Source organism: Scyliorhinus canicula, chromosome 8, assembly GCF_902713615.1.
Source record: "Scyliorhinus canicula chromosome 8, sScyCan1.1, whole genome shotgun sequence".
NCBI lineage: Eukaryota > Metazoa > Chordata > Chondrichthyes > Carcharhiniformes > Scyliorhinidae > Scyliorhinus > Scyliorhinus canicula.
The window spans coordinates 163,025,902-163,050,708 of record NC_052153.1 but is presented as its reverse complement, the minus strand read 5'-3'; the positions used below and the strand labels follow the sequence as shown (position 1 = coordinate 163,050,708).

The 24,807-nt window shown below is 48.8% G+C and overlaps 1 protein-coding gene across 15 annotated transcripts in view; it reads left to right on the top strand.

Moving 5' to 3' along the window:
• Window positions 1–24,807, top strand: part of LOC119970652 (microtubule-associated serine/threonine-protein kinase 4-like) — a 588,463-nt gene that overhangs the window by 473,681 nt on the left and 89,975 nt on the right. For 8 of the 15 annotated variants that reach the window (XM_038805605.1, XM_038805601.1, XM_038805608.1 and 5 more), the window contains 4 exons: window positions 4,811–4,883; window positions 12,513–12,533; window positions 17,035–17,113; window positions 19,021–19,178. In XM_038805605.1, the coding sequence (XP_038661533.1) occupies window positions 4,811–4,883; window positions 12,513–12,533; window positions 17,035–17,113; window positions 19,021–19,178 (331 nt within the window). The remainder of the gene's footprint in view (window positions 1–4,810; window positions 4,884–12,512; window positions 12,534–17,034; window positions 17,114–19,020; window positions 19,179–24,807) is intronic. The other 7 variants (XM_038805606.1, XM_038805610.1, XM_038805613.1 and 4 more) reach the window with 3 other exon arrangements.

Below are 24,807 nucleotides of genomic sequence, written 5' to 3'. Positions count from 1 at the left end.
GATAGGATTGATATAGGGAAACTATTTCATCTGGTGGTCAGGTATGAAGAGGGCATTGAGTCATACAGCATGGTGACAGTGGTTAGCACTGCTGCCTCACTGCGCCAGGGACCCAGGTTCAGTCCCAGCCTTGTTGACTTGTTGTGGAATTTGCACGTTCTCCTCATATCTGAGTGGGTTTCCTCCGGGTGCTCTGGTTTCCTCCCACAGTCCAAAGATGTGCAGGTTTGATGGATTGGCCATGACAAATTACACCTTGGTGTCTAGGGATGTGCAGGTTAGGTGGGGTCATGGGGATAGGGCGGAGGAGTGGGCCTGGGTAGGGTGTTCTTTCGGAAGATCGGTATAGACATGATGGGCTGAATGGCCTCCTTCTGCACTATAGTGATTCTCTGGATGAGAAGATGATTCGGCCCATACTACCATGCCAACTCTTTGAAAGGACTGCCCAATTACTCTCAGCCCCCTGTTTGTTCCCGATAGTCCCAGGAATGAAAATCAAAGCCAGACTATTGAAGACAGAAATCAGAGGCGCGATTCTCCGACCCGGCGCAGGGTCGGAGAATCGCCGTTGGGGGAGGGGGGGGGGCATGAATCACGCTCAGCCGATGACGGCCGGGGGCCGATCAACGCGGTCCCCTCCCCCCGCGATTCTCTGCGCCCGCCGAGTCCCACTGCCGACGTTCACGTGTGGCCCTACCCGGCGGGACCTCAGCGTTCATGCTGCGGGGGCTGTCCTGGTGTGGGGGAAGAGGGATCCGACTTCGGGGTGTCTCCACAGTGGCCAGGCCCGCGATCGGGGCCTACCGATCGGCGGGCGGGCTTATCGGGGGGGGGGGGGAGGGTGCGCCTATGTTCCTCCGCGCCGGCCCCTGTATAGCTCCGCCATGTTGCCCGGGTACAGGCACGGAGAAGGCAACCCACGTGCATGCACAAACTCGCGTCGGCCGTGACACACATGTGCGGACCCGCGCCGATGTGCTGGCGCCCGTATCGGCATCTGGAGCTACGTGAAGCGCTCCAGTGCTGTGCTGGCCCCCTGTGCGGCACAGGATCGCTGCTCCTAGGGGCCAGATGACGCCGTCGTAAAACGCTCCAGCGTTTACGACGGCGCCAACACTTAGCCCCAGGATCGGAGAATCCTGCCCCAGGAATCACCTTGTCACACAAAATGTAGCAGAAGCCTGGAATTCTCTCCTCCAATGTGGATACTAGGACAGTTGGAACTTTCAAGATCGATGAGATTTTTATTACGTTAAGCTGTTCTGGGGCTGGAGATAAATAGAGTTTTGGTGCAGATTAGCCATAATCTAGTTGGACAGCAGGATCAAGGGGCTGAATGGTCTATTGCTCTTATGCAACCAGACTATTTGTGCCGGTTTGATCCTGAGTTGAGCTTCTAACCTCTAGGCTTCTTCTTCAAAAAGACCGTCTACTTCCACCTCCGTAACATTGACCATCTCCACTCAGCTTATCTGTTGCTGAAACCCTTTCCTCCCCAGTCTCCTCATGGATATTCAACAATCCATGTTGATTGTGCACACCAAGTCCTATTTACCCATCTCTCCTGCATTTGTTGACCTACATTGACTTCCAGTCCCACATACCTGAGATAAAGTTCCTCACTCTTGTGTTCGAACCTCTCCATAGTCTCACCCATCCCTATCTCTCTAACCTCTTTCCTGTCAACAGCCCTCCAAGATCTCCGCGTTCTTCCAAGTCAGACTTCTTGTGAACCCCCACTCCCTTCACCCCACCATAGCAGGCCATACGTTCAGCTATGTGTAGACCCTAAACACTTCTTCGCCTCAACATCTCTGACCCACTACCTCTCAATCTCCTCCTTTAAGTTATCTTAAAACCTACCTCTTTAATTTGTCACTCATCCTTGCCATCCCTCTTAGGCTCAGTGTCAATTTTTGTTTGTGACACTCCTGTGAAGTGGCTTCGGGTGTTTTCTTACACTAAAGCTGATATCTAAATGAAACTTGTCTTTTTTAGTATGCCCTCCAGACCTGGAGGAAATTGCTCATTTTCGCAGTAATAATTAGCACGTCAACTGACATTATTGGCAACCATCATCAAACTCAAGAGTCTAAAGTAAATTGCAGAGAAAGTTGCAAATAACAACTTTCTACTTGACTAATATGGAGTGTGTACCCCTGCCCTGCACACTTGCATTAACCCAGAGAAACCTGTGGGCCGAGTGGTGAGAAGCAAAGCTATGTAACCTCAATTATACATAGCTGGTTAAAGTCAGTGATGCCCCTAAAAAGAGCACACTAGCACAGGGATTTTGGTTGTTTTTTTTTTAAACAGGAGTCTCTACCTGTTTGATGTTTAGTGGAACAAATCAAATAAATGACTGCCCCACCTCAATGCGTCCGATTAATGAACCAGATACGGTCTGTTGGTCACCAGCAGCACCTGAGATTCCTGCAGACCTGTCCAGTCACCAATTCACTTATTTCCTGTAGATCCTCCTGGTGTGGGTGGCACGGTAGCAAAGTGGTTAGCACTGTTACTTCACAGCTCCAGGGTCCCAGGTTCGATACCCGGCTTGGGTCGCTGTCTGTGTGGAGTCTGCACGTTCTCCCCGTGTCTGTGTGGGTTTCCTCCGGGTGCTCCCGTTTCCTCCCACAAGTCCCGAAAAACGTGCTGTTAGGTAATTTGGTCATTCTGAATTCTCCCTCTGTGTACCCGAACAGACGCCGGAATGTGGCGACTAGGGGCTTTTCATAGTAACTTCATTGCAGTGCAGTAAGCCTACTTGTGACAAAAAAGCTTCTTTGTTTTTTAAATGAAGGTGTTAATGCCAAATAAACTATACATTCCTCCCACTTGCTCTGTCCTGTCTCCCTAGCCTAGGAGAGTTGTCATTTATTGGTTATAAAACAGTTGATGAACACAATGTACCATGTGGTGGTGGGTAAAATGGCTTCTGTCCTCAATCCTTAACTCAGAGAGGTATGACACCAGAGGTCGCATAACTGGCGAGTTACAGTACGCAGATGCAGATTCTCCAAACATCCCCCTTTTCATTAAAAGAAGAAAACTCATTGCATGCATTGTTATTTGCACCCACTCTCAATCTATAAATAAAGTCATCACCCGAGAGCAGAAAACTGATCATTCCAGTTTATCTCTACATTTGCGTTGCACATGCAATCTCCCAATCCTTCAGGTATTCTAATGATGAGCGTTGAGGTTGTTGTTTGTTCGTCTGGTGTTTTCTGGTTCCTGGTGTGACATTGTCACTCTGGGGAATGCCGTTGCCGAGGCGAGTGTCAATGCTGATCCATGGCATATGGTGGGGAGTAGTTGACTTCTGGGACTGATTTGACCTCTGGGACTGATGGTCAGTCCAGTTTCTGTTCAGCTGGTGAAATCACCTCTTCCTCATCATCTGTCTGCTGTCAAGGGACAGTTCCGTCGGTTGCATGTTGTGTGTCTGTGGTTGTGACAGTATATCCGGTTGGCCAATTTTATTGTGTACAATTGACGTGATCACTACTATACCCAGGGTCCAAGTTGCCAAGTAGATTGACTTCTGTTGAATGCATTGAATGTTTGCACTCTGACTAGTTCTCCAACTCTCAACTCTAGCAATGATTTGATCACTCTGGCAAAGTGAAATTTGGCTTTCTGTCGTTTCGCTTCGATCTCGTCACGTACTCCTGTTATTACTTCTGGCGACGGTATTTTTTTAGCTGATTCTTAGCCTGTTGCAGGTTAGCCTTCAAAGGCATCCAATGGCAGTGGAAGGATCCATTGAGGATAGCTTGCAATGTCCAGGAGATTGATTCCTGGACACCCCAGGCCAATCCCGGAGGACTGGCACTCTAGTTACACCTTCCTGACACCATGCTCCATGTAGTGGGTAAAATGGCTTCTGTGCTCAATCCTCTACTCACAAAGGAATGTATCAGAGGTCAAATAACTCAGGCCACATGACTATGGCAAGCCACAGTACCCAGTATGCACAATGCATCAAGGCAAAGGTAGTTCCTCCAACACAGGTTTTAGCTCTTACTGGATGGATATCGAGATACTGAAAGCTGGTAAATGGCACGATTCGCCAAAATGTGTGGGAGTGTATTACAGTCATCATCCTGCTCACCATATGCACACTTGAAATTATCCCCTTTGGGCACTGGCTATACAGTTGGCGATGTGAAGCTTCAGCAACGATGACTTACCTTGCTGTAATCTAATCAAGGTCGGCAGCAGTGTCTGGATACCTGAGTGCATTTCTACATAACCAGCCTCTAGGTAGTACTTGCCAGCAGCTGTCTCCCCGAGCCTCAGTGTTTCCACATCACAAGGCTGGCACAGAAATGCTTTCAACGTAGCGGAAGGACCCATTGAGGATAGCTTGCAGTGTGCTTACATTTAACGGAGGAAACATCTATCGACACTTTTACAAAGGGAGGAGAAAAATAATAAGTGGGGTGAGATAAAGAAACAGTCACTTGTATCAGCCTGACTCAGCTGAACCCCAGGTATTGCTTATACATCTTCCTGGCAGGTCATCCTCATCGCCATCGAATGTAATGTTTGTGGAATGTGTACAATCAAACTAAGAACCACAAAGTGCTATATTCCCTCATAGGTATTGTAATAAAATTGTACGATGCATCACAAAATATGCATATGTGCCTTCTTATGAAACCTTTAGAAACCAGTGTCCAAGATTTAAGATGTTGTCCACCTAAAAGGGCCTTCATAAATTTACAATGAAAATACGTTCCTATTATAATAGCATTTCTAATGGCTATATACACTGATCAAAAGACATTCATCTCTTTAGCAGGAAACAGCCCTCAAGACAGCCCAAGAAATTTCTCTCCTAGTGCCTCAGCTCATTTTTCCTTCGCTCGAAGGTGAGTAGATGCTAAATTTTAGCAAACAAGGAGTATCTTAGACATCAATGCTGCATGTAACCATAGCGTTTTAATATCTTGTAGAAGTGTATTAAATATACATTTTTGGATAACTTTTAAATTATTCTAATTATAAAAATCCATTGTGGCCACCCGCAGGTGATTAGATATGTAATCAATACATAAAAGTGCAGTAGAATGTTTTTTAAATTGTGGATCGCGGAAAATAAGATGACCCCATTTTTTTTCGCCACCAAAAAACACGTTTAGGGCAACACGGTAGCATGGTGGTTAGCATAAATGCTTCACAGCTCCAGGGTCCCAGGTTCGATTCCCGGCTGGGTCACTGTCTGTGCGGAGTCTGCACGTCCTCCCCGTGTGTGCGTGGGTTTCCTCCGGGTGCTCCGGTTTCCTCCCACAGTCCAAAGATGTGCGGGTTAGGTGGATTGGCCATGATAAAATTGCCCGTAGTGTCCTAAAAAGTAAGGTTAAGGGGGGGTTGTTGGGTTACGGGTATAGGGTGGATACGTGGGTTTGAGTAGGGTGATCATTGCTCGGCACAGCATCGAGGGCCAAAGGGCCTGTTCTGTGCTGTACTGTTCTATAAGGTTTAGGTCTATATTCGGTGCCAAGTTAAGCCATTTTCTCTTCTTAAGAAATGCTGTACTCTCAATAGGAGGCAGCTTCAATTTTTCACCTTAAATGTACATTTTACTCGCCTTTGGCGGCATGGAGTCACAGTGGTTAGCACTGCTGCCCTACAACGGCAGGGGCCCGTTTTCGATTCTGACCTCGGGTGACTGTGTGGAGTTTGCACTTTCTCCCCGTGTCTGCGTGGGTTTCCTCCGGGTGCTCCGGTTTCCTCCCACAGTCCAAAGATGTGCAGGTTAGATGGATTGGTTGTGCTAAATTGCCCCTTAGTGTCCAAACGGTTAGGTGGGGTTACTGAGTTAGGGGGATAGGGTGGACGTGTGGGCTTAAGGGCCTCTTTCCAAAGGCCGATGCAGACTCGATGGGCCGAATAGCCTCCTTCTGCACTGTAAATTCTATGATTATAAGTCAGTGCATGGGATCAAGCAGGCAATACTAACCATGTTGCCAAGAAGATGGATGGCATTTAAGTCCCAACTGAGCAGGCCACATGTTTTTTCAATTCATTTAAATGCTGGGCCAGCATCTTTTGCCCACTTCCCGAGGTCTGCGATCCCCACTTTCCGATGTCAGCGCTCCCCACCCACCCCCCGATGTCTGCACTTCTCCCGATGTCTGCCTTCCTCACCCCTCCCGATGTCTGCGCTCCTCCTCTCTCCCTCCCCCCCCCCCCCCCCCCCCCCCAGATGTCCACCCTCCCCAACATCCCATTCACTTACTTTCGAAACCTTCCTTCTCCCTTTCAATGGGACCAATAAACCCACCTACTTTACGGCAGCTAGTGCTGTTGAAAGGGGTGTGGCCTCCTTCACTCCGCTCCTTTTTTTAAAAAAAATGTTATTGGAATTTTTTGAAAAATATATATCAACAGAACAATAATAACAATAACAATAATAAACACCCCCCGGCACCCATAACAACACATATAACAAACCCCCCCACCCCCACCCCCCAACCCAATAAACAACAAAATAAATTAACAATAAGCAAATTAACTTAAACACTATCCCCCCCCACCCCCCGGGTTGCTGCTGCTGCTGACCTAGTTCCTTATCGTTGAGCCAGAAAGTCGAGGAAAGGCTGCCACCTCCTAAAGAACCCTTGTACCGACCCCCTCAGGGCGAATTTGACCTTCTCTAGCTTAATTAATCCCGCCATGTCATTAATCCAGGTCTCCACGCTCGGAGGTCTCGCATCTTTCCACTGCAGCAAGATCCTCCGCCGGGCTACTAGGGACGCAAAGGCCAAAACATCGGCCTCTTTCGCCTCCTGCACTCCCAGCTCCACCCCAACCCCAAATATCGCGAGTCCCCAGCCTGGCTTGACCCTGGATCCCACCACCGTCGACACCGTCCTTGCCACCCCCTTCCAGAACCCCTCCAGTGCCGGGCATGCCCAGAACATGTGGGCATGGTTCGCTGGACTCCCCGAACACCTGACACACCTGTCTTCGCCCCCAAAGAACCTACTCATCCTAGACCCGGACATGTGGGCCCGGTGCAGCACCTTGAACTGGATGAGACTAAGCCTCGCACATGAAGAGGAGGAGTTCACCCTCTCCAGGGCATCCGCCCATGTCCCCTCCTCAATCTGCTCCCCCAGCTCCACCTCCCACTGAGACTTCAGCTCCTCTACTGACACCTCCCCCACCTCCTGCATCACCTGGTAGATGTCAGACACCTTCCCATCCCCGACCCACACCCCCAAAAGCACCCTATCCCTTACCCCCCGCGGGGGCAGCAAAGGGAACCCCTCCACCTGCCGCCTAGCAAACGCCTTGACCTGAATGTACCTGAACATATTCCCGGGGAGAGCTCAAACTTCTCCTCCAGTTCACCAAGGCTCGCAAACTTCCCGTCAATAAACAGGTTTCCCAACTTCCTAATGCCCGCCCTGTGCCCACCCCAGGAACCCGCCATCCATGTTCCCTTGGACAAACCGGTAGTTCCCTCGCAGCGGGGCCTCCACCGAGCCCCCCACTTCCCCCCCCCCTGTGTCGCCTCCACTGCCCCCAAAATTTGAGGGTAGCTGCCACCACCGGACTCGTAGTGTACCTCGTTGGAGGGAGCGGCAGCGGCGCCGTTACCAGTGCCTTCAGGCTCGTGCCTCCACAGGACGCCATCTCCATCCGTTTCCATGCTGCCCCCTCCCCATCCATTACCCACTTACGTACCATCGAGACATTAGCCGCCCAATAGTACCCAGAGAGGCTGGGCAGCGCCAGCCCCCCTCTATCCCTGCCCCGCTCCAAAAAGACCCTCCTTACCCTCGGAGTCCCGTGCGCCCAAACAAATCCCAGAATGCTGCTGTTCACCCTCCTAAAAAGGGCCCTCGGAATGAAAATGGGGGGGCACTGAAACAAAAACAAAAACCTTGGGAGCACCGTCATTTTAACGGACTGTACTCTACCCGCCATCGACAACGGCAGCATGTCCCACCTTTTAAACTCCTCCTCCATCTGCTCCACCAACCTAGTAAAATTAAGCTTGTCCAGAGTCCCCCAACTCCTAGCCACCTGAACCCCCAGGTACCTAAAACTCCTCACTGCCCTCTTTAGCGGGAGCCTACCAATCCCCTCCTCCTGATCTCCCGGGTGTACGACAAACCGCTCACTCTTGCCCAGGTTCAATTTATAGCCTGAGAAACTCCCGAACTCAGCAAGAATCTCCATCACCTCCGGCATTCCCCCCTCCGGGTCTGCTACATACAGCAGCAAGTTGTCTGCATACAGCGACACTCGGTGCTCCTCCCCACCTCGCACCAAACCTCTCCACCTCCTCAACTCCCTTAGAGCCATGGCAAAAGGCTCAATTGTCAACGCAAAAAGCAAGGGGGACGGGGGCACCCCTGCCTCATCCCACGGTGGAGCCTGAAGTACTCAGACCTCCTCCCATTTGTCGCTACACTCACCATCGGGGCCTCGTACAGCAACCTCACCCATTTAATAAACCCCAAACCCGAACCTCTCCAACACCTCCCACAAGTACCCCCACTCAACCCTGTCAAAGGCCTTCTCCGCATCCAATGCCACCACAATCTCCGCCTCTCCTTCTGCTGCCGGCATCATTATCACATTTAGCAGCCTTCGCACGTTAGTGTTCAGCTGCCTCCCCTTCACAAAACCCGTCTGATCTTCATGTACCACCCCCGGCACACAGTCCTCTATTCTAGTGGCCAAGATCTTCGCCAGCAACTTGGCGTCCACATTCAGCAGTGAAAGTGGCCTGTATCATCCGCACTGCAAGTGGTCCTTATCACGCTTCAGGATCAGGGAGATCAGCGCCCGAGACATCGTCGGGGGCAGAACACCCCCCTCCCATGCCTCGTTAAAGGTCTAACCAACAGGGGGCCCAGCAGGTCCGCGTATTTCTTATAAAATTCAACCGGGAACCCATCCGGTCCCGGCGCCTTCCCCGACTGCATGTGGCCAATCCCTCTGACCAGCTCCTCTAACTCGTTCGCCGCCCCCAGTCCCTCCACCTGTTCCTCCTGCACCCTTGGAAATCGCAGCCTGTCCAAAAAGCTCTCCAGTCCCCTCCCACCATCGGCGGCTCCGAGCGGTACAGTTCCCTATAGAAGTCCCTAAAGACCTCATTGACCTCTGCCCCCTGCCGCACCACATTCCCATCTCTATCCTTCACTCCACCAATCTCCCTAGCCGAGTCCTGCTTGCGAAGCTGTGCACCAGCATCCTGCTCGCCTTCTCTCCATACTCGTAGACCGCTCCCTGCGCCTTCCTCCACTGTGTCTCCGCCTTTCTGGTGGTCAATAAATCAAATTTGGCCTGCAAGCTACGCCACTCCCCCAGCAATCCCTCCTCCGGGGCCTCTGCATACCTCCTATCTACACTCAACAGCTCCCCCGTCACCCTCTCCCTCTCCCTCCTCTCCCCCCTCTCCCTATGGGCTCGGATGGAGATCAGCTCCCCCCTAATCACTGCCTTCAGAGCCTCCCACACCATCCCCACCTGGACCTCCCCAGTATCATTGACCTCGAGGTACCTCTCGATACATCCCCGGACTCTCCTACACACTTCCTCATCAGCCAACAACCCCACGTCCAGACGCCAAAGCGGGCGCTGATCCCGCACCTCCCCCATCTCCAGATCCATCCAATGCGGAGCATGGTCCGAAATCACAATAGCCGAATACTCGGCCTCCTCCACCCTTGGGACCAGTCTCCTACTCAGAACAAAGAAATCAATGCGGGAATAAAACCTGTGCACATGGGAGAAAAAACAGTACTCCCGAGCTCTCGGCCTCCCGAACCTCCAGGGATCCACTCTTACCATCTGGTCCATAAACCCCCTCAACACCTTGGCCGCCGCCGGCCTCCTGCCTGTCCTTGAACTAGAACGATCCAGTAGGGGATCCAGCACCGTATTGAAGTCCCCCCCATGATCAAGCCCCCCACCTCCAGGCCAGGAATGCGGCCCAACAAACGCCTCATGAAACCAGCATCATCCCAATTTGGGGCGTACATATTTACCAACACCACCCTCTCCCCCTGCAGCTTACTGCTCACCATCACATATCTGCCGCCACTATCAGCCACAACCTCAGACGCCTCAAACGCCACCCTCTTCCCCACCAGGATCGCCACCACCCGGTTCTTCGTGTTGAGCCCTGAATGGAAAACCTGCCCCACCCACCCTTTCCTCAGATGGACCTGGTCCGCCACCTTCAGGTGGGTCTCCTGGAGCATGGCCACGTCCGCCTTCAGCCCCTTCAGATGCGGAAACACCCGGGCCCGCTTAACCGGCACATTCAACCCCCTCACGTTCCACGTAATCAGACGGATCAGGGGGCACCCCGCCCCCGTCGACTAGCCATAGCCCATCGACTGCTCGCCCCTGGCCAGCACCCATTCGGCCCGTTTCCCACGGCGATAGAACCTCACCCCGACCCACCCCGGCAGCTCCCGCCCTAACTCCGACCCCTCCCGATATGAGGTCACCCCTCCTCCCCTGCATCGGCTCCTTGGCACCGCTTCAGCACGGGAAAAGGAATCTGATAGCCACACCCCTTGCCACCAGCTCCACCCCCCTCGTCCCGCAGCTCGGGAAACCAGAGAAAAGCCCGCGCTTTCACACTGCCCCACCCCACCCCTCCCCAACGCAGCTCCCAAACAGCAGTCCCAACCCACCCACCAACTCCGTACAAACAAAAACACAGATCAACCACAAACCCTAATATCCCCCTTAAAACACAAAACCATAACCAGCATCATCCGAAAGCGAGAGAAAAAACAGAAACAGACAGAATAACCAGCAACAGCATAAACAGTGATTCAGAAATTTTAAAAACCAACTCCCACAGCCCCCAATCTCTAGTTCGAGTCCAACTTTCCAGCCTGCACAAAGGCCCACGCCTCCTCCGGGGACTCAAAATAATAATGCCGGTCCTTGTAGGTGACCCACAGGCGCGCAGGTGGCAGCATGCCGAACTTCACCTGCTTTCCGTGGAGCACCGCCTTCGTCCGGTAAAACCCGGCTCTCCGCTTGGCCACCTCCGCACTCCAGTCCTGGTAAATACGCACTACCGAATTCTCCCACTTGCTACTCCTCACCTTCTTGGCCCATCGCAGAACACACTCCCAGTCACTGAACCGATGGAACCGCACCAGCACCGCCCGCGGGGGTTCATTCGCCTTAGGCCGCCTGGCCAGTACTCTGTGGGCCCCCTCCACCTCCAGGGGCAGATGGAAGGATCCTGCCCCCACCAGCGAGTTCAACATCACGGCCACATAGGCCGGCAGGTCCGACCCCTCCAGCCCCTTCTCAAGGCCCAGGATCCGCAAGTTCTTCCTCCGTGACCGAACCTCCATCTCCTCGAGACCGATCTTGCCACTTTTTATGAAGCTCCTCGTGTATCTCCACCTTCCCCACGAGGGCCGAAACCTCATCCTCGCGCTCAGAGGCCTGCTGCTGCAACTCAAGTATCACTGCACCCTGGGTTGTCTGGGTCTCCAGCAGCTTACTAGTCGTTACCTTCAGGGATTCCAACAACTCCCTTTTCAGCTCCGTAAAATAGCGCAGAAGGGCCGCCTGCTGCTCCTCAGCCCACTGCCTCCACTCCTCAGGGGCTCCACCGGCCGCCATTTTGTCCACCTTCCCCCGCTTTTCCAGGGGAGCTGCTGCCGTTTTTCTCCTCGCCCCACTCCGAGTCCGCACCATAAATCCCGGGGGGTTTTGTTCCAGACCCCTTTATCCACCGGGAATCGTAGAATCAGCGCCGTTTGGAGCCCTTAAAAGAGCCCACAAGTCCTATTAATGCGGGAGCTGCCGAACGTGCGGCTTAGCTCCGCATAGCCGCAACCGGACCACGCCGCTCCTTTGACAGTTTGCCACTGGATCCACTCGAGTCTTACCCGGCCTGAGTCTGGAAGGTCAGGCGAGACGGGCACTTTCGAATTTAAAAGTAGGTTAGTTGCTGTCCGCCACAGATTGCCAGTCTGAGGAAGTTACGACCCAATGAATTTAATGTGGTTAAAAGTATCTTTGTAAAATTAATTCATTTAATGCAACGCATCACACTCAGTAATTTAAATTGCTGTTTTTTTCACATTTCAAAATGGCGTCTACCTACACCCACACCAAACATTTAAAGTTTGATACTCCGTGTATAGATCAGTTTATGGATGGATATTTTAAGGCTGCTTATGTACCATGACCTACGGTCGTTAAAATAATGGGCGGTTGGCCTTGACATTGTTGGAGCCTGATTGATTGTACTGTGATGCCATTTTGTAAGAGCTTAATTGATCTGTATGAAACTCAAAATTTGAACAACTTGAGCTGTCAGTATATAGGAATTGGTGGCCTTTTTGGGATCTTGTAAGAAGAGCATTTACTGGAAAAGGGTGTGCTGTCTGATTGTTTCTCTCATTTTGTCGCTCATTATATCAAGATTGAAAATCTTAAGTGTACAATTTTACCTTTGTTTTTCTGCCTCTAAACTACCCTGTGGTATCCTTCAGTCATGGCCACAGAACCGACAGGTAATCTTAGCATGAGCGTAAAACTGTTTGTATCATGCCACTTACTTACCAAAGCAATTTTTGTCTGCTTTGTCTTAACTTGTGTCTTTTCCTCGTTTTAATTTTGGCTGTGCAATTTAACATCTGTGTTTTCACTTGTTTTTTGAGAGAGGGAAATCCTGCAGGGTGAGGGGGACAGTTAGGGGTTAAGCACATATTTTATATCGCTCAGAATTTCATTTTCATTTTCCAAAATGAACCCCTGTACCTTGCAATTTGGACACTGAAGTTGGAAACGACATGTATTTAATGAACAAACTTTAACTTCTCTCTATTTGTCTTCATTTCCTCTCCTCTGGGAATACTTATTTTTCATGTATAAAGCAGGCGTTTATGCATTGGTGGAATGTCATTAAACGTTCCGTTAGGCTTTGGTCTAGGGAGGACGTTGGAAACACATTTAAGATTTGGAACCCTTGTAAAGAGAAAAAGTCAAGACTTCGGATTTGGGGAAAATGCTTAACTTTGTCAGGTTTCCCCAACGGAATGTGGGTCATACAGACCCATATCTCTGCTGAATGCAGACGCCAAAATACTGGCCAAAATCCTAGCCAAGAGGCTAGAAGACTGTGTACCTGAGGTGGTCACAGAGGACCAGACGGGCTTTGTCAAAGGTAGACAGCTTACCGCGAACATCAGGCGCCTGCTGAACGTGATAATGACCCCCTCCGGGGAGAGAACACAAGAGGTGATCGTCTCCCTGGACGCAGAAAAGGCCTTCGACAGAGTCGAGTGGAAATACCTCATAGAGGTACTGGAGCGGTTCGGGCTTGGAACAGGGTTCACCGCTTGGGTAAAGCTCCTGTACAACGCACCCATGGCGAGTGTACAGACCAACAATACCAACTCCCAATACTTCCAGCTGCACAGGGGCACCAGACAAGGATGCCCACTGTCCCCGCTGCTGTTCGCACTAGCAATTGAACCGCTAGCAATCGCGCTCAGGGCAGCAAAAAATTGGAGGGGGATCCGAAGGGGAGGTAGAGAGCACAGAGTCTCACTCTATGCGGATGATCTGCTCCTCTATATCTCGGACCCACAAAGCAGCATGGACGGAATCATCGCGCTCCTGAAAGAGTTTGGAGCCTTCTCGGGCTACAAACTCAACATGAGCAAAAGTGAGATCTTCCCAGTACACCCGCAAGGGGGGGGGGGGGCAGCACTAAAGGGGCTGCCGTTCAATCAAGCCCGACATAAATTCCGCTACCTGGGGATCCAAATAGCCCATGACTGGAAAGGGATCCACAAATGGAACCTCACCAGCCTGACGGAGGAAGTTAAAAAGGACCTGCAAAGATGGAACACACTCCCGCTCTCCCTCGCGGGGAGAGTTCAGACGATCAAAATGAACGTACTGCCCAGGTTCCTCTTCCTGTTTAGATCCATTCCGATCTACATCCCCAAGGCCTTTTTCAAAGCGCTGGACAAACTCATCATGGCGTTCGTATGGGGGGGTAAAAATGCTAGGATCCCAAAGAAGGTCTTACAAAAAACAAAAACCAGGGGAGGGCTAGCCCTCCCGAATCTACAATTCTACCACTGGGCAGCAACAGCCGAGCGAGTAAGGGGATGGATCCAGGAGCCAGAGGCTGAGTGGGTGCGTGCGGAGGAGGCCTCCTGCATGGGAACCTCCCTCCGGGCCCTCGCCACGGCAGCACTCCCATCCCCACCCAAAAAACACTCCAGCAGCCCAGTGGTGACAGCCACCCTCCAATCCTGGAACCAACTGCGGCAGCAACTTGGCCTGACCAAAATGTCGAACAGGGCTCCCATCTGCAACAACCATAGGTTCACACCAGCACTGACTGACGCCACCTTCAAAAGGTGGAGGCAGGACGGGGGGACACTGACAGTCAGGGACCTATACACGGACGACAGGATCGCAACACTGGACGAACTGACAGAGAAGTTTCAGCTAGCTGGGGGGAACGAGCTACGGTACCTGCAGCTCAAAAACTTCCTACGAAAGGAGACAAGGACGTACCCACAACCGCCACGACAGACACTACTGGAAGACCTACTGGACGCAAGTATCCTAGAGAAAGGGAACTGTAGTGACATGTATGACCGACTGGTAGATAGGGACGACACCGTACTGGACGCAACAAGAAGGAAATGGGAGGACGACCTGGGGATGGAGATAGGGTGGGGACTCTGGAGCGAAGCACTGCATAGGGTCAACTCCACCTCCACGTGCGCAAGGCTCAGCCTGACGCAACTAAAAGTGGTACATAGAGCCCACTTAACAAGAACCCGTATGAGTAGGTTCTTCCCGGAGGTGGAAGACAGATGTGAACGGTGCCAAAGAGGCCCGGCCAACCACGCCCACATGTTCTGGTCTTGCCCCAGACTCGTGGAGTACTGGACAGCCTTCTTCGAGGTTATGTCCAAAGTGGTGGGAGTGAGGGTGGAGCCATGCCCGATAGTGGCGGTCTTCGGGGTTTCAGAACAGCCAGATCTATTCCTGGGGAGGAGGGCGGACGCCCTTGCCTTTGCCTCCCTGATCGCCCGCCGTAGAATCCTGTTTGGCTGGCGGTCAGCAGCACCGCCCAGAGCTGCGGACTGGCTGTCCGACCTCTCGGAATCTCTCCAAATGGAGAAAATCAAATTTGCCATCCGAGGGTCGGACGACGGCTTCCACAGAACGTGGGAGCCATTCATGCAACTGTTCCGGGACCTATTTGTGGCCAATGTACAAGAGGAAGAATAGTCGGGGGAAGGTAGCGGGAGGGGCTACAGGTTCGGTACGGGGGTTCGATGGCTAGCTAAGGCCCAAAACCAAACTAAATAAACATGTTGGGGGGGGGGGGGGGCGGGCGCAGTTACTACTACGAAGATGCTTACCTGTAAATATGTATGTTAATTTTTGCGTGTTTGTTTGTTGTTTTTTTTTTTTTTTTTTTTTTTTGTTCTTTTTCTCTCCTAACAATTTGTAATTTGTTCAATATAAAATATGAAAACTGAATAAAAACATTTATAAAAAAAAAACTTTGTCAGGTTTCTAATTCTTAAAGCTATGAATGTTTTCCCACAATTTAAAGTTTTGATCCCTTTGTCCATTCTTACTCTTCTATTCTTCTTGGTGGGTGTCCTGTGCATCAGCCATGCTGATCCCCCCCCCCCCCCCCCCCCCCCCCCCCCCCCCCCCCCCCCCCCCCCCCCCCCCCCCTCAGCTTGTCTTCTCACAGCCTGCCATTCGCCTGGCCCAGACCCTACCATCTCTACCATCTTCTGACAATAGCTGATGGATGAGTGATGAGTAGTTCTGAGCTGTGAACCCTTCACCATCTGCTGGGGAGCCAGATGTTGTTCTGCCTCTCCTTTCAGACCACTCGGTTTAAAAACGTTCACCGATTGCCCGTGCAGAATCAGACATGGGGCAGATTTTTGCTCTCAAGATAACAATGAGGCTAATCTGCTTGTTGTTATTTATGTGTCACTGGGTACTGCAGCTCCAGGCAAGGACCAGTTGTGCTGTTAAGTGTAAATATGCAAAAGTTGCTGTCAGAATTGTGCTACTCCATCATTGGTTTTGCTATGTGCCTTTTCATTGAAATGTATTGAATAGCATGAGGTTGATATATATGTGCAGTAGACAAGAAACAGAGCGATAAATCATTTCGAGTTTAATTATCGTTTAACAATGTGCTAAATGTTAATTACTGCCATCCAAAATTAACTGTTACATTTGCGAATTCTCATTTCTTCAATTTTTAATTGTTTGAGATTCATAATATGTAAAACATTCAATTTAATTTTTTTTTTAACTTTTCTGTTTCTTGTTTCTCTTAATCCAGTCATTCTTCCCTCCGGTTAGTTCTGTCTCTGTACCTGAATTCACCCACTCAATCTCTGCACTGTTTATTTCTCAGTCTTTCAATCTGTCTTGCAGGACGTTCACAGTGGCTGCTTGCCCTGTTCCCTCAGATCCTGTTTGGATAGTTTCCCTTGTTGCCGCATTATCAGCTCGTACTTTTAGCAACTTTCCACATAAAAGTGTAAAAACTTAAAACAGGTCTAACTAGCGGCAGATGCTGTGAGATATTCTGCTACAGTAAAATCTGGGCCATATTCTTTGAGGGAATCATTCTTAAAAATGTTTTTCTTTAAATTTCCCAACGTTCTGTGTTTTATCATAAATGTTTCCTGCTTTTTCACCATTTGTATTGCTTACCATTTGCCGGCAATTCCAGTCCAGAAAATAATGCACCCTGGATTTTGATGGATGACATTACTAACCTTCTTTGGTGTGCATTTAGACTCCAAGATTATGCTTGTAACTACAGTGTCAGGGTGAAGTGAAACAACTTTTCATCTCCACAATGGTTGTAATATTATTAGATGCATCTCATGTGTTAAATAAAAAATGACAAAGGCAAATTAAAACTGTTGTCATTGTGGATGTTTGAGGTTTAATGGCCGTTAGCGCTTATGATGAAATAGCTTTTAACAATTATTTCAGGAGTGATGGACGTCGATGGTCTTTGGCTTCCCTCCCGTCATCTGGCTATGGCACAAATACACCGAGCTCCACCGTGTCCGTAAGTTCCGTTTCACCTTGACTCCATGAGCTGTCTTATCTCTAGCACTGACAGCTGTAAAATCACCTGTGAACAGACGCCAACCAACAATGATTTCATGCCTTAACTTGTTGAAAGCTGAACCTATTTGTTGTATGCCAGCTAAGATAGCACTGAGTATACTATTTTCTGGTATGCTGGAGCGATGTGCTTCCACATATTTTGGTTTCTATTCTTTAGAAGCTAAGCCATTCAGGGTTTCAATCAGATAAAGGATTTAACAATTTTTAAGTTTTCCAAGCCTCACTCAGTAAATAAAGTGACTTTGTTTTGAAGTCAATTTCTAATTTCTTTTCTGTTTCTGCACCAGATCCATCCATTAAAAATTAATTTGGGTTGGATGGCGTAATAAGGCGGGGAAATGTTGACAAAGTGCAAGCTGGAGTGAAGAGATTAAATGTTGAGAATCTAGTCCTTGGGTTATCTAAAAACATGTGGAAATCAAAAATATATAAGCTGCAGTTTATGCTTCCAAGCTTGTTCGGATAATTGTCCAGTCTAATCAGTTGAATAATCAGGTAATTCTCATTTAGTCTGGGCAAGGAACTGGTAACGGGAAGGTCAGCAGATTTAGTTAATGATGTATAATTTGGAGCTGTTTAAGTGGAATGTTCTGAAACAAAATTACTTTTCCCTGACTCCTTGGAAGTTCTCATGTTAATCTGGGAAGTATTATTTGTTATCTCCTTCCCTGCTATGAACTTATATCGGTTAGCATCTGTTAGCCTCCCTGGACAGGCGCCGGGATGTGGCGACTAGGGGCCTTTCACAGTAACTTCATTGAAGTCTACTCGTGACAATAAGCGATTTTCATTTCATTTCATTTTCATTAATAGGTTATGAATTTTTAAAAATTAGCCTCGATGTAAAAAGAGGCATGTCACCTCCACTTTTTCTTGCACTCCCGAGGTTCCATCCTAGCCCCGAGTCACTGTCCGTGTGGAGTTTGCACATTCTCCCCGTGTCTGTGTGAGTTCCATATCCACAATCCAAAATGTGCAGGCTAGGTGGATTGGCCACGCTAAATTGCCCCTTAATTGGAAAAAAAAAATTGGGTACTTTAAATTTTAAAAAAATTATTCCTTGCACTTATCGGGACAGATCGCATGATTACCAACAGTAAAGGGTGTAATGTTCTTTGATTGGGCTGATGTGGAATCTCGATGTTGCCGCCTGAACAAAGAACATTAGACTTTGTTTAACTAAAATGTCTAAGATGAATACATTTGGATATAAATGTCTTAACACTAACTTACACTAAGATACGACAGAGCTACTCTAATATGCGACTGCTACCAACTCCTTGCAAACACCTTCTGATGGAACACATGGGTCCCGTGCCTGCATACTCGCCCCACCTGCTGGTCGGATGCTAGAACTACAACGGTAAAACATGTAACTTATAAAACACATGCAGATGATGATGAACTAGTCATATTATATACAGATGATAGTCTACCTATCATCACAAAGGGAACAACAATTTCTACCTCTTGAGAAGAGAGTGTTAATTGGTTGACAAGTGAACTCTCAGCATTCAAGCCAGCATGCTAGCATGCTCAAGCAGGACTCTTTTCTCGTGTAGTATAAATTGTTGTTCCCTTCACTGTTGGTAATCTTGCAATCTATCCTGAAGAGTGCAAGATCAGAAGCTTGGACAGCATGTCACTTATTTCGGCAATACTCGAGTTCTGTACTGCCAATCACCTTTTAGGTTGACGATCTGTTAATTGAGGATACTGTTTTTTATTGGTCCTATATGCGTTTCTTCCAGGATTCCTGGCACCTTTCTTCATATCCAGCAACCTTTTATAGTGAAGGAAATCTATAAATTGAACCGTAATGTTCTCCCTCTGTTATTTTTCTAGTCGTCATGTTCATCACAGGAAAAGCTGCATCAGTTGCCATACCAACCAACTCCAGATGAACTGCACTTTCTTTCCAAGCATTTCTGCAGTACAGATGCCATCGCCAATGATGAGAAACGCAGGCTTCCTTCAATGCGACCACGCTCCCGGAGTCTTAGGTTTGTAGTCTGCGGCTTAAGGACTAAAAGCTTTTCTCGTTAATACTAGTGAAAAAAGTCATTGTGAGGAAACGTGATTATTTTTTGCGTAAAATTAGGGATGGCAAGAACTTTGGTCCTTTTATTTAAAAAAAAGTTAATGCTAAGCCTTAATATTGCAGGGTGCACAATGGAGATTTAATCCATTCAATGAAAACACCAGTTTAAAAGTTTTTGAAATAATTATTTCAAGTCTGTTAAACCGTTTCAAAAAACTCTGTCAAAGTGGAATAATTCTGATCCCAGTCGCAAATATTTCTAGATTTAAGATTTCCAAATTCTATTGGATTTATTGGATTCCATTGGAATTCGATAAGGGTGGAATTATATTTGGCTTTTATGTATTTGAGTACTCTGGGGCACAATCGTGGATCATACATGAATACTGGCACCTTGAATGAAGTATCAGGAGAATGTCTGGCACACTGATAACATACCTCATGGCTGGTGATGGGGCAGGAAAAATAGATTTAAGATTTCTATTCTCCTGATGCTTCATTGAAGGTGCCAGTATTCATGTATGATCCATGATGGTGCCCCAGAGTACTCAACTACATAAAAGCCAAATATAATTCCACCCTTATCGAATTCCAATAGAATGCAATGAGCCAAAATTGTCAATTGACCTTCCTGCTGAAAATGACTCATCTATTCATATAATAAATATGCTTCATCCTATATTCTGTAATTATTCATTTTTTCATTGATTTTCAAATCAATGACCGCTCATTTTCGGATTTAGAAAAGAATCCCTACAGTGCAGAAGGAGGCCATTAGCCCATCGAGTCTACACCGATCCTCTGAAATTGCACCCCCCCCCCCTCCCCCATATTCCTGTATTCTATATTCTATTCCTGTAACCCCATAACCCCACCGAACATGGACACCATGGCCAATCAACGGAACCTGCACATCTATGGACTGTGAGAGAGAACCGGAGGAAACCCATGCAGACACTGGGAGAACGTGCAGTCTCCACACAGACAGTCACCCAAGGTTAGAATAGAACTCGGGTCCCTGGCGCTGTGAGGCCAGCAGTTCTACCCACTGTGCCATGTGCTGCCGTTGTCAGAAGTAGGACAAATGTTGCTTTTATTGCCAACGTCAGACAGGTTGTTGATGTTGGCTTAAGTGTTGCTTTCACATCGGCATCAGCTGCCCTACTATCTGTTCTCTGGTTTCACCATTACCATTTAGTTAGATTTTGAGCAGTCGGATGAATTACAGAACGCCCCAGTTGGGGCAGCTCAGCGGTTAGCACTGTTGCATCAGAGCTCCAGGGTCCCTTTTCGATTCCCGGCTTGGGTCACTGCCTGTGGGGAGTCTGCACGTTCTCCCGTGCCTGCGTGGGTTTCCTCAGGGTGCTCCGGTTTTCTCCCACAAACCGCGAAAGATGTGCTTGTCAGGTGAATTGGGCATTCTGAATTCTCCCTCAGTGGACCCGAACAGTCCCCTCCCTGCCTTTTATATCTGCACCGTCTTTCTCCAGTTAGCACAGATGCAAAAAACTCATTTAAAACCCCACCTAAGTCTTTCGGCTCCACACACAAATTGCCACTTTTGTCCCGAATGGGCTTTATTCTTTCCCTGGTTAACCTCTTGCCCTTAATATATTTACAACGCACTTTGGGATTTTTCTTTATTTTGCCCACCGGTGTTTTCCCATGCCCCCTGTTCATTCCCCTCATTTATTTTTTAAGTACCCCTCTGCATTTTCTATACTCCTCTAGGGCTTCCACTGTTTTGAGCCCCCTGAGTCTGCCATAAGCCTCCCACCTTTTTTCCTTATCTAATCCTGTATAGGGACTGATTTAGCTCACTGGGCTAAATTGCTGGCTTTTAAAGCAGACCAAGCAGGCCAGCAGCACGGTTCGATTCCCGTACCAGCCTCCCCGGACAGGCGCCGGAATGTGGCGACTAGGGGCTTTTCACAGTAACTTAATTGAAGCCTACTCGTGCCAATAAGCGATTTTCATTTAATTTCATATCCCTTGACATCCCGGGTTCTCTGGACTTGCTGGTCCCACTCTTCACCTTTACGGGAACATGTTGGCCCTGTATTCTCTCTATTTCCCGTTTGAATGACTCTCACTGTTCTGATGTGGCTTTTCCTACAAGTAGCTGTTCCCAGTTTGCTTTGGCTGATCCTGTTGTCTCACAATAAATTCGGCCTTCTCCCCAATTCAGAACCTTTACTTCTAGTCCATCATTGTCCTGTTCCATAACTACCTTAAATCTTACTGAGTTACGGTCACAATGAGCGAAATGCTCCCCCATTGACACTTCCATGACCTGCCCGCTTCATTCCCTAAAATTAGGCCCAGTATCATCCTCTTTCAAGTAGTACTTCCGACATGCTGGCTCAAATTGCCCTCCTGATGCACATTAAGAATTCCGCCACACTCTATACCTTTATTAAGTTGAAATCACCTGCTATTATTACCCTATTATTTTTACACTTCTCTGCGACATCCCTATATACCTGCCCTCCCTGACTGCAGTAATGGATTCCTTGATCAATAATGCAACAGCACGTCCCCTTTTCCACCCCCAGTCTCGCCTGAAGGTTCTACACAGTTGCCAGTCCTGGCCCTCCCTCCACCATCTCGCCGTGATAGCAATGATACCATGCTCCCATGTGTTAATCAACACTCTCGATTCATCTGTCTTACCCGTAAGACTCTTAAATGCCATCCAGCCTTGTTATATTTCCTGTGCCTTATTACCATGTCTATTTGGCTGTGCATCACGGCTACTGTACCTCCATTCCTTATCCCACCTCCCTGCCAAATTAGCTTAACCCCTCTCCCAACAGCAGTAGCAAACCTCCCTGCAGGGGTGATGGCCCCATTCCAGTTCAGGTGCAGTGTGTCCCATTTGTGCAGCTCCCACCTTCCCCAGAAATGGACCCTATGATCCAGGAAACAAAAGCCCACCTTCTGAACCATCACTTCAGCCACGCATTCATCTGCTCTCTCACCTCCTAGTCCTATACTCTCTAGCATGTGACACTGGGAGTAATCCAGAGATTAGAATCTTTGAAGTCCTTCTTTTCAATCTGCTACCTAGCTCCCTAAATTCTTATTGAAAGACCTCATCCCTCTTTCTACCTGTGTCGTTGGTCCCAATGTGAACCACGACCTCTGTCTGTTCAAACCCCCTCTCCCCCTTCAGGATGCCCTACCGCCCCGTTCAGTGACACCGTTGACTCTGGCACCAGGATGGCAACACACCATCCTGGAGTCATGTCGCAGAAACACCTGTCTGCACCCCTCACTGACTTACCACTATTGCTCCTCCACTCTTACTCTTCCCCCCTTGTGCAGCTGATCCACCCACAGTGCTGTGAACTTGGCTCTGGTTGTGCTCCAACAAAAGACAAAAAAAGTTATTGAGTGAGAAGCAGTCTGGGGCTTTTCTAACTATCTGCCTGCCTCCCTTCTTCTGCCTGGTGGTCCCTGTGACTGCACTTCCTTAAGCTGTGGGGCTAAAAATGTGCTCATCACGTACCTCTCAACCTCGCGGATGCACCTCAGTGCCTCCAGCCGACACTCAAGCTGGTCAAACTGGTGGCACTTCCTGCAGGCAGTACAGCACACAGAACTGAGCTCCCCAGTCATACTTTTACCTTAAAGATTTCTTACCTTAAATTTATGCCAAGTAAAGAAGGAAATAATTATTTAAGTTTTTTTTCTCAGGAAACTAGAACACTTGCCTTCATGTAGCTTTAGAGTGGAGGAAACAGCTTACCCCGCAACCTACCAACCAGCTCTCTCCCTTGTACTGATGTCCCTATTCGCAAATTGTCATCAGGCTTTTGAACTCTGGCGCCGCCAAGTGTCTGGAGTTTGAGGTGCTCCGCCCCACTGCCTCCCCCACAATCCAGCTCCTGAATTTTCCCAGGGAAAGTGACAATTTCGAATTATCTTGAGTAATGAAAAGAAAGCTTAGTCAGAGGCGCACTGTTGATATAAAAAACTTTTGACCCTATGGCTGCATATAATGCAGTTGAACTAATGATTCCAAACACGTCTGGGAATTGTAGGTCATCACCTTTACTCTAACTGGCACATGTTGGCCGGCAACAGAATCTAAGGCTGCTGGCATCGTTTCAGATCCTCTGTGTCTGGAAAAGTCTTGGCTGAAACTCCCAGACTACACACGAGCTGTAATTAGCTCTGGGTAATCCTTGGACAAGATTGCCTTCTGTCTCCCAACGTTAGGAATGCGTTTCCGTGAAAGGTTTGGGGCAGCAGGGTAGCATGGTGGTTAGCATAAATGCTTCACAGCTCCAGGGTCCCAGGTTCGATTCCCGGCTGGGTCACTGTCTGTGTGGAGTCTGCACGTCCTCCCCCTGTGTGCGTGGGTTTCCTCCGGGTGCTCCGGTTTCCTCCCACAGTCCAAAGATGTGCGGGTTAGGTGGATTGGCCATGCTAAATTGCCCGTAGTGTCCTAATAAAAGTAAGGTTAAGGGGAGGTTGTTGGGTTACGGGTATAGGGTGGATACGTGGGTTTGAGTAGGGTGATCATGGCTCGGCACAACATTGAGGGCCGAAGGGCCTGTTCTGTGCTGTACTGTTCTATGTTCTATGTTTGTCTTTGTGTTGGCAATTGTCAAGTAATTAATATTAACCGATATTTTGACTTCAGTGTGGCATGAGGCTTGGTTCTGGGCTTTATGATTTACAGCCACTTTATCATTGACACCATCTATCTTTTTTGCTGGAGAGTGTTATGCAAAGTGGTCACCCAGCATGACTCCGCTTTGTGGACAAGCTTCACTCAGTCGGTCAGTATGACCCTGACCTTCCTCTTGCCTGTCATTTCAGCCCAACATCTCGCGGTCATGCTCATATTTACGTTCTTGGCTTGCTGCAATGTCCCAGTAGAGGAACAGCACCTCATTTTCCGATTAGGCACTTAATAGCCATCTGAACTTAACATTGAGTTCAACAACTTCGGATCGCAAACTCTCTCCATTTCAATCTTTAAAAAAACATTTTTTCCCCCATCGCAGCCTCCCCACAGGACCATCTGTAAGCTGACCCTTGTTCTATAATTAACACATTCCACTATCTTACCTTTATGCTACTATTAGCACCTTCTTAGTCATTAACACTATCATTAACAGTCCATCTGCCTTTTGTCCATGACATCTTTGCCAAATCTCTCCGGAACTCTCACCTATTTTTTATAGAACAGTACAGCACAGAACAGGCCCTTCGGCCCTCGATGTTGTGCCGAGCAATGATCACCCTACTTAAACCCACGTAACCCGTATACCCGTAACCCAACAATCCCCCCATTAACCTTACACTACGGGCAATTTAGCATGGCCAATCCACCTAACACGCACATCTTTGGACTGTGGGAGGAAACCGGAGCACCCGGAGGAAACCCACGCACACACGGGGAGGACGTGCAGACTCCACACAGACAGTGACCCAGCCGGGAATCGAACCTGGGACCCTGGAGCTGTGAAGCATTGATGCTAACCACCATGCTACCGTGAGGCCCCCTATTCCTGACCTTCTATTTTGTTCCACCCCGTCTTAAACAGTGTAAAATCCATCATCTTTCCCCCTCTCTT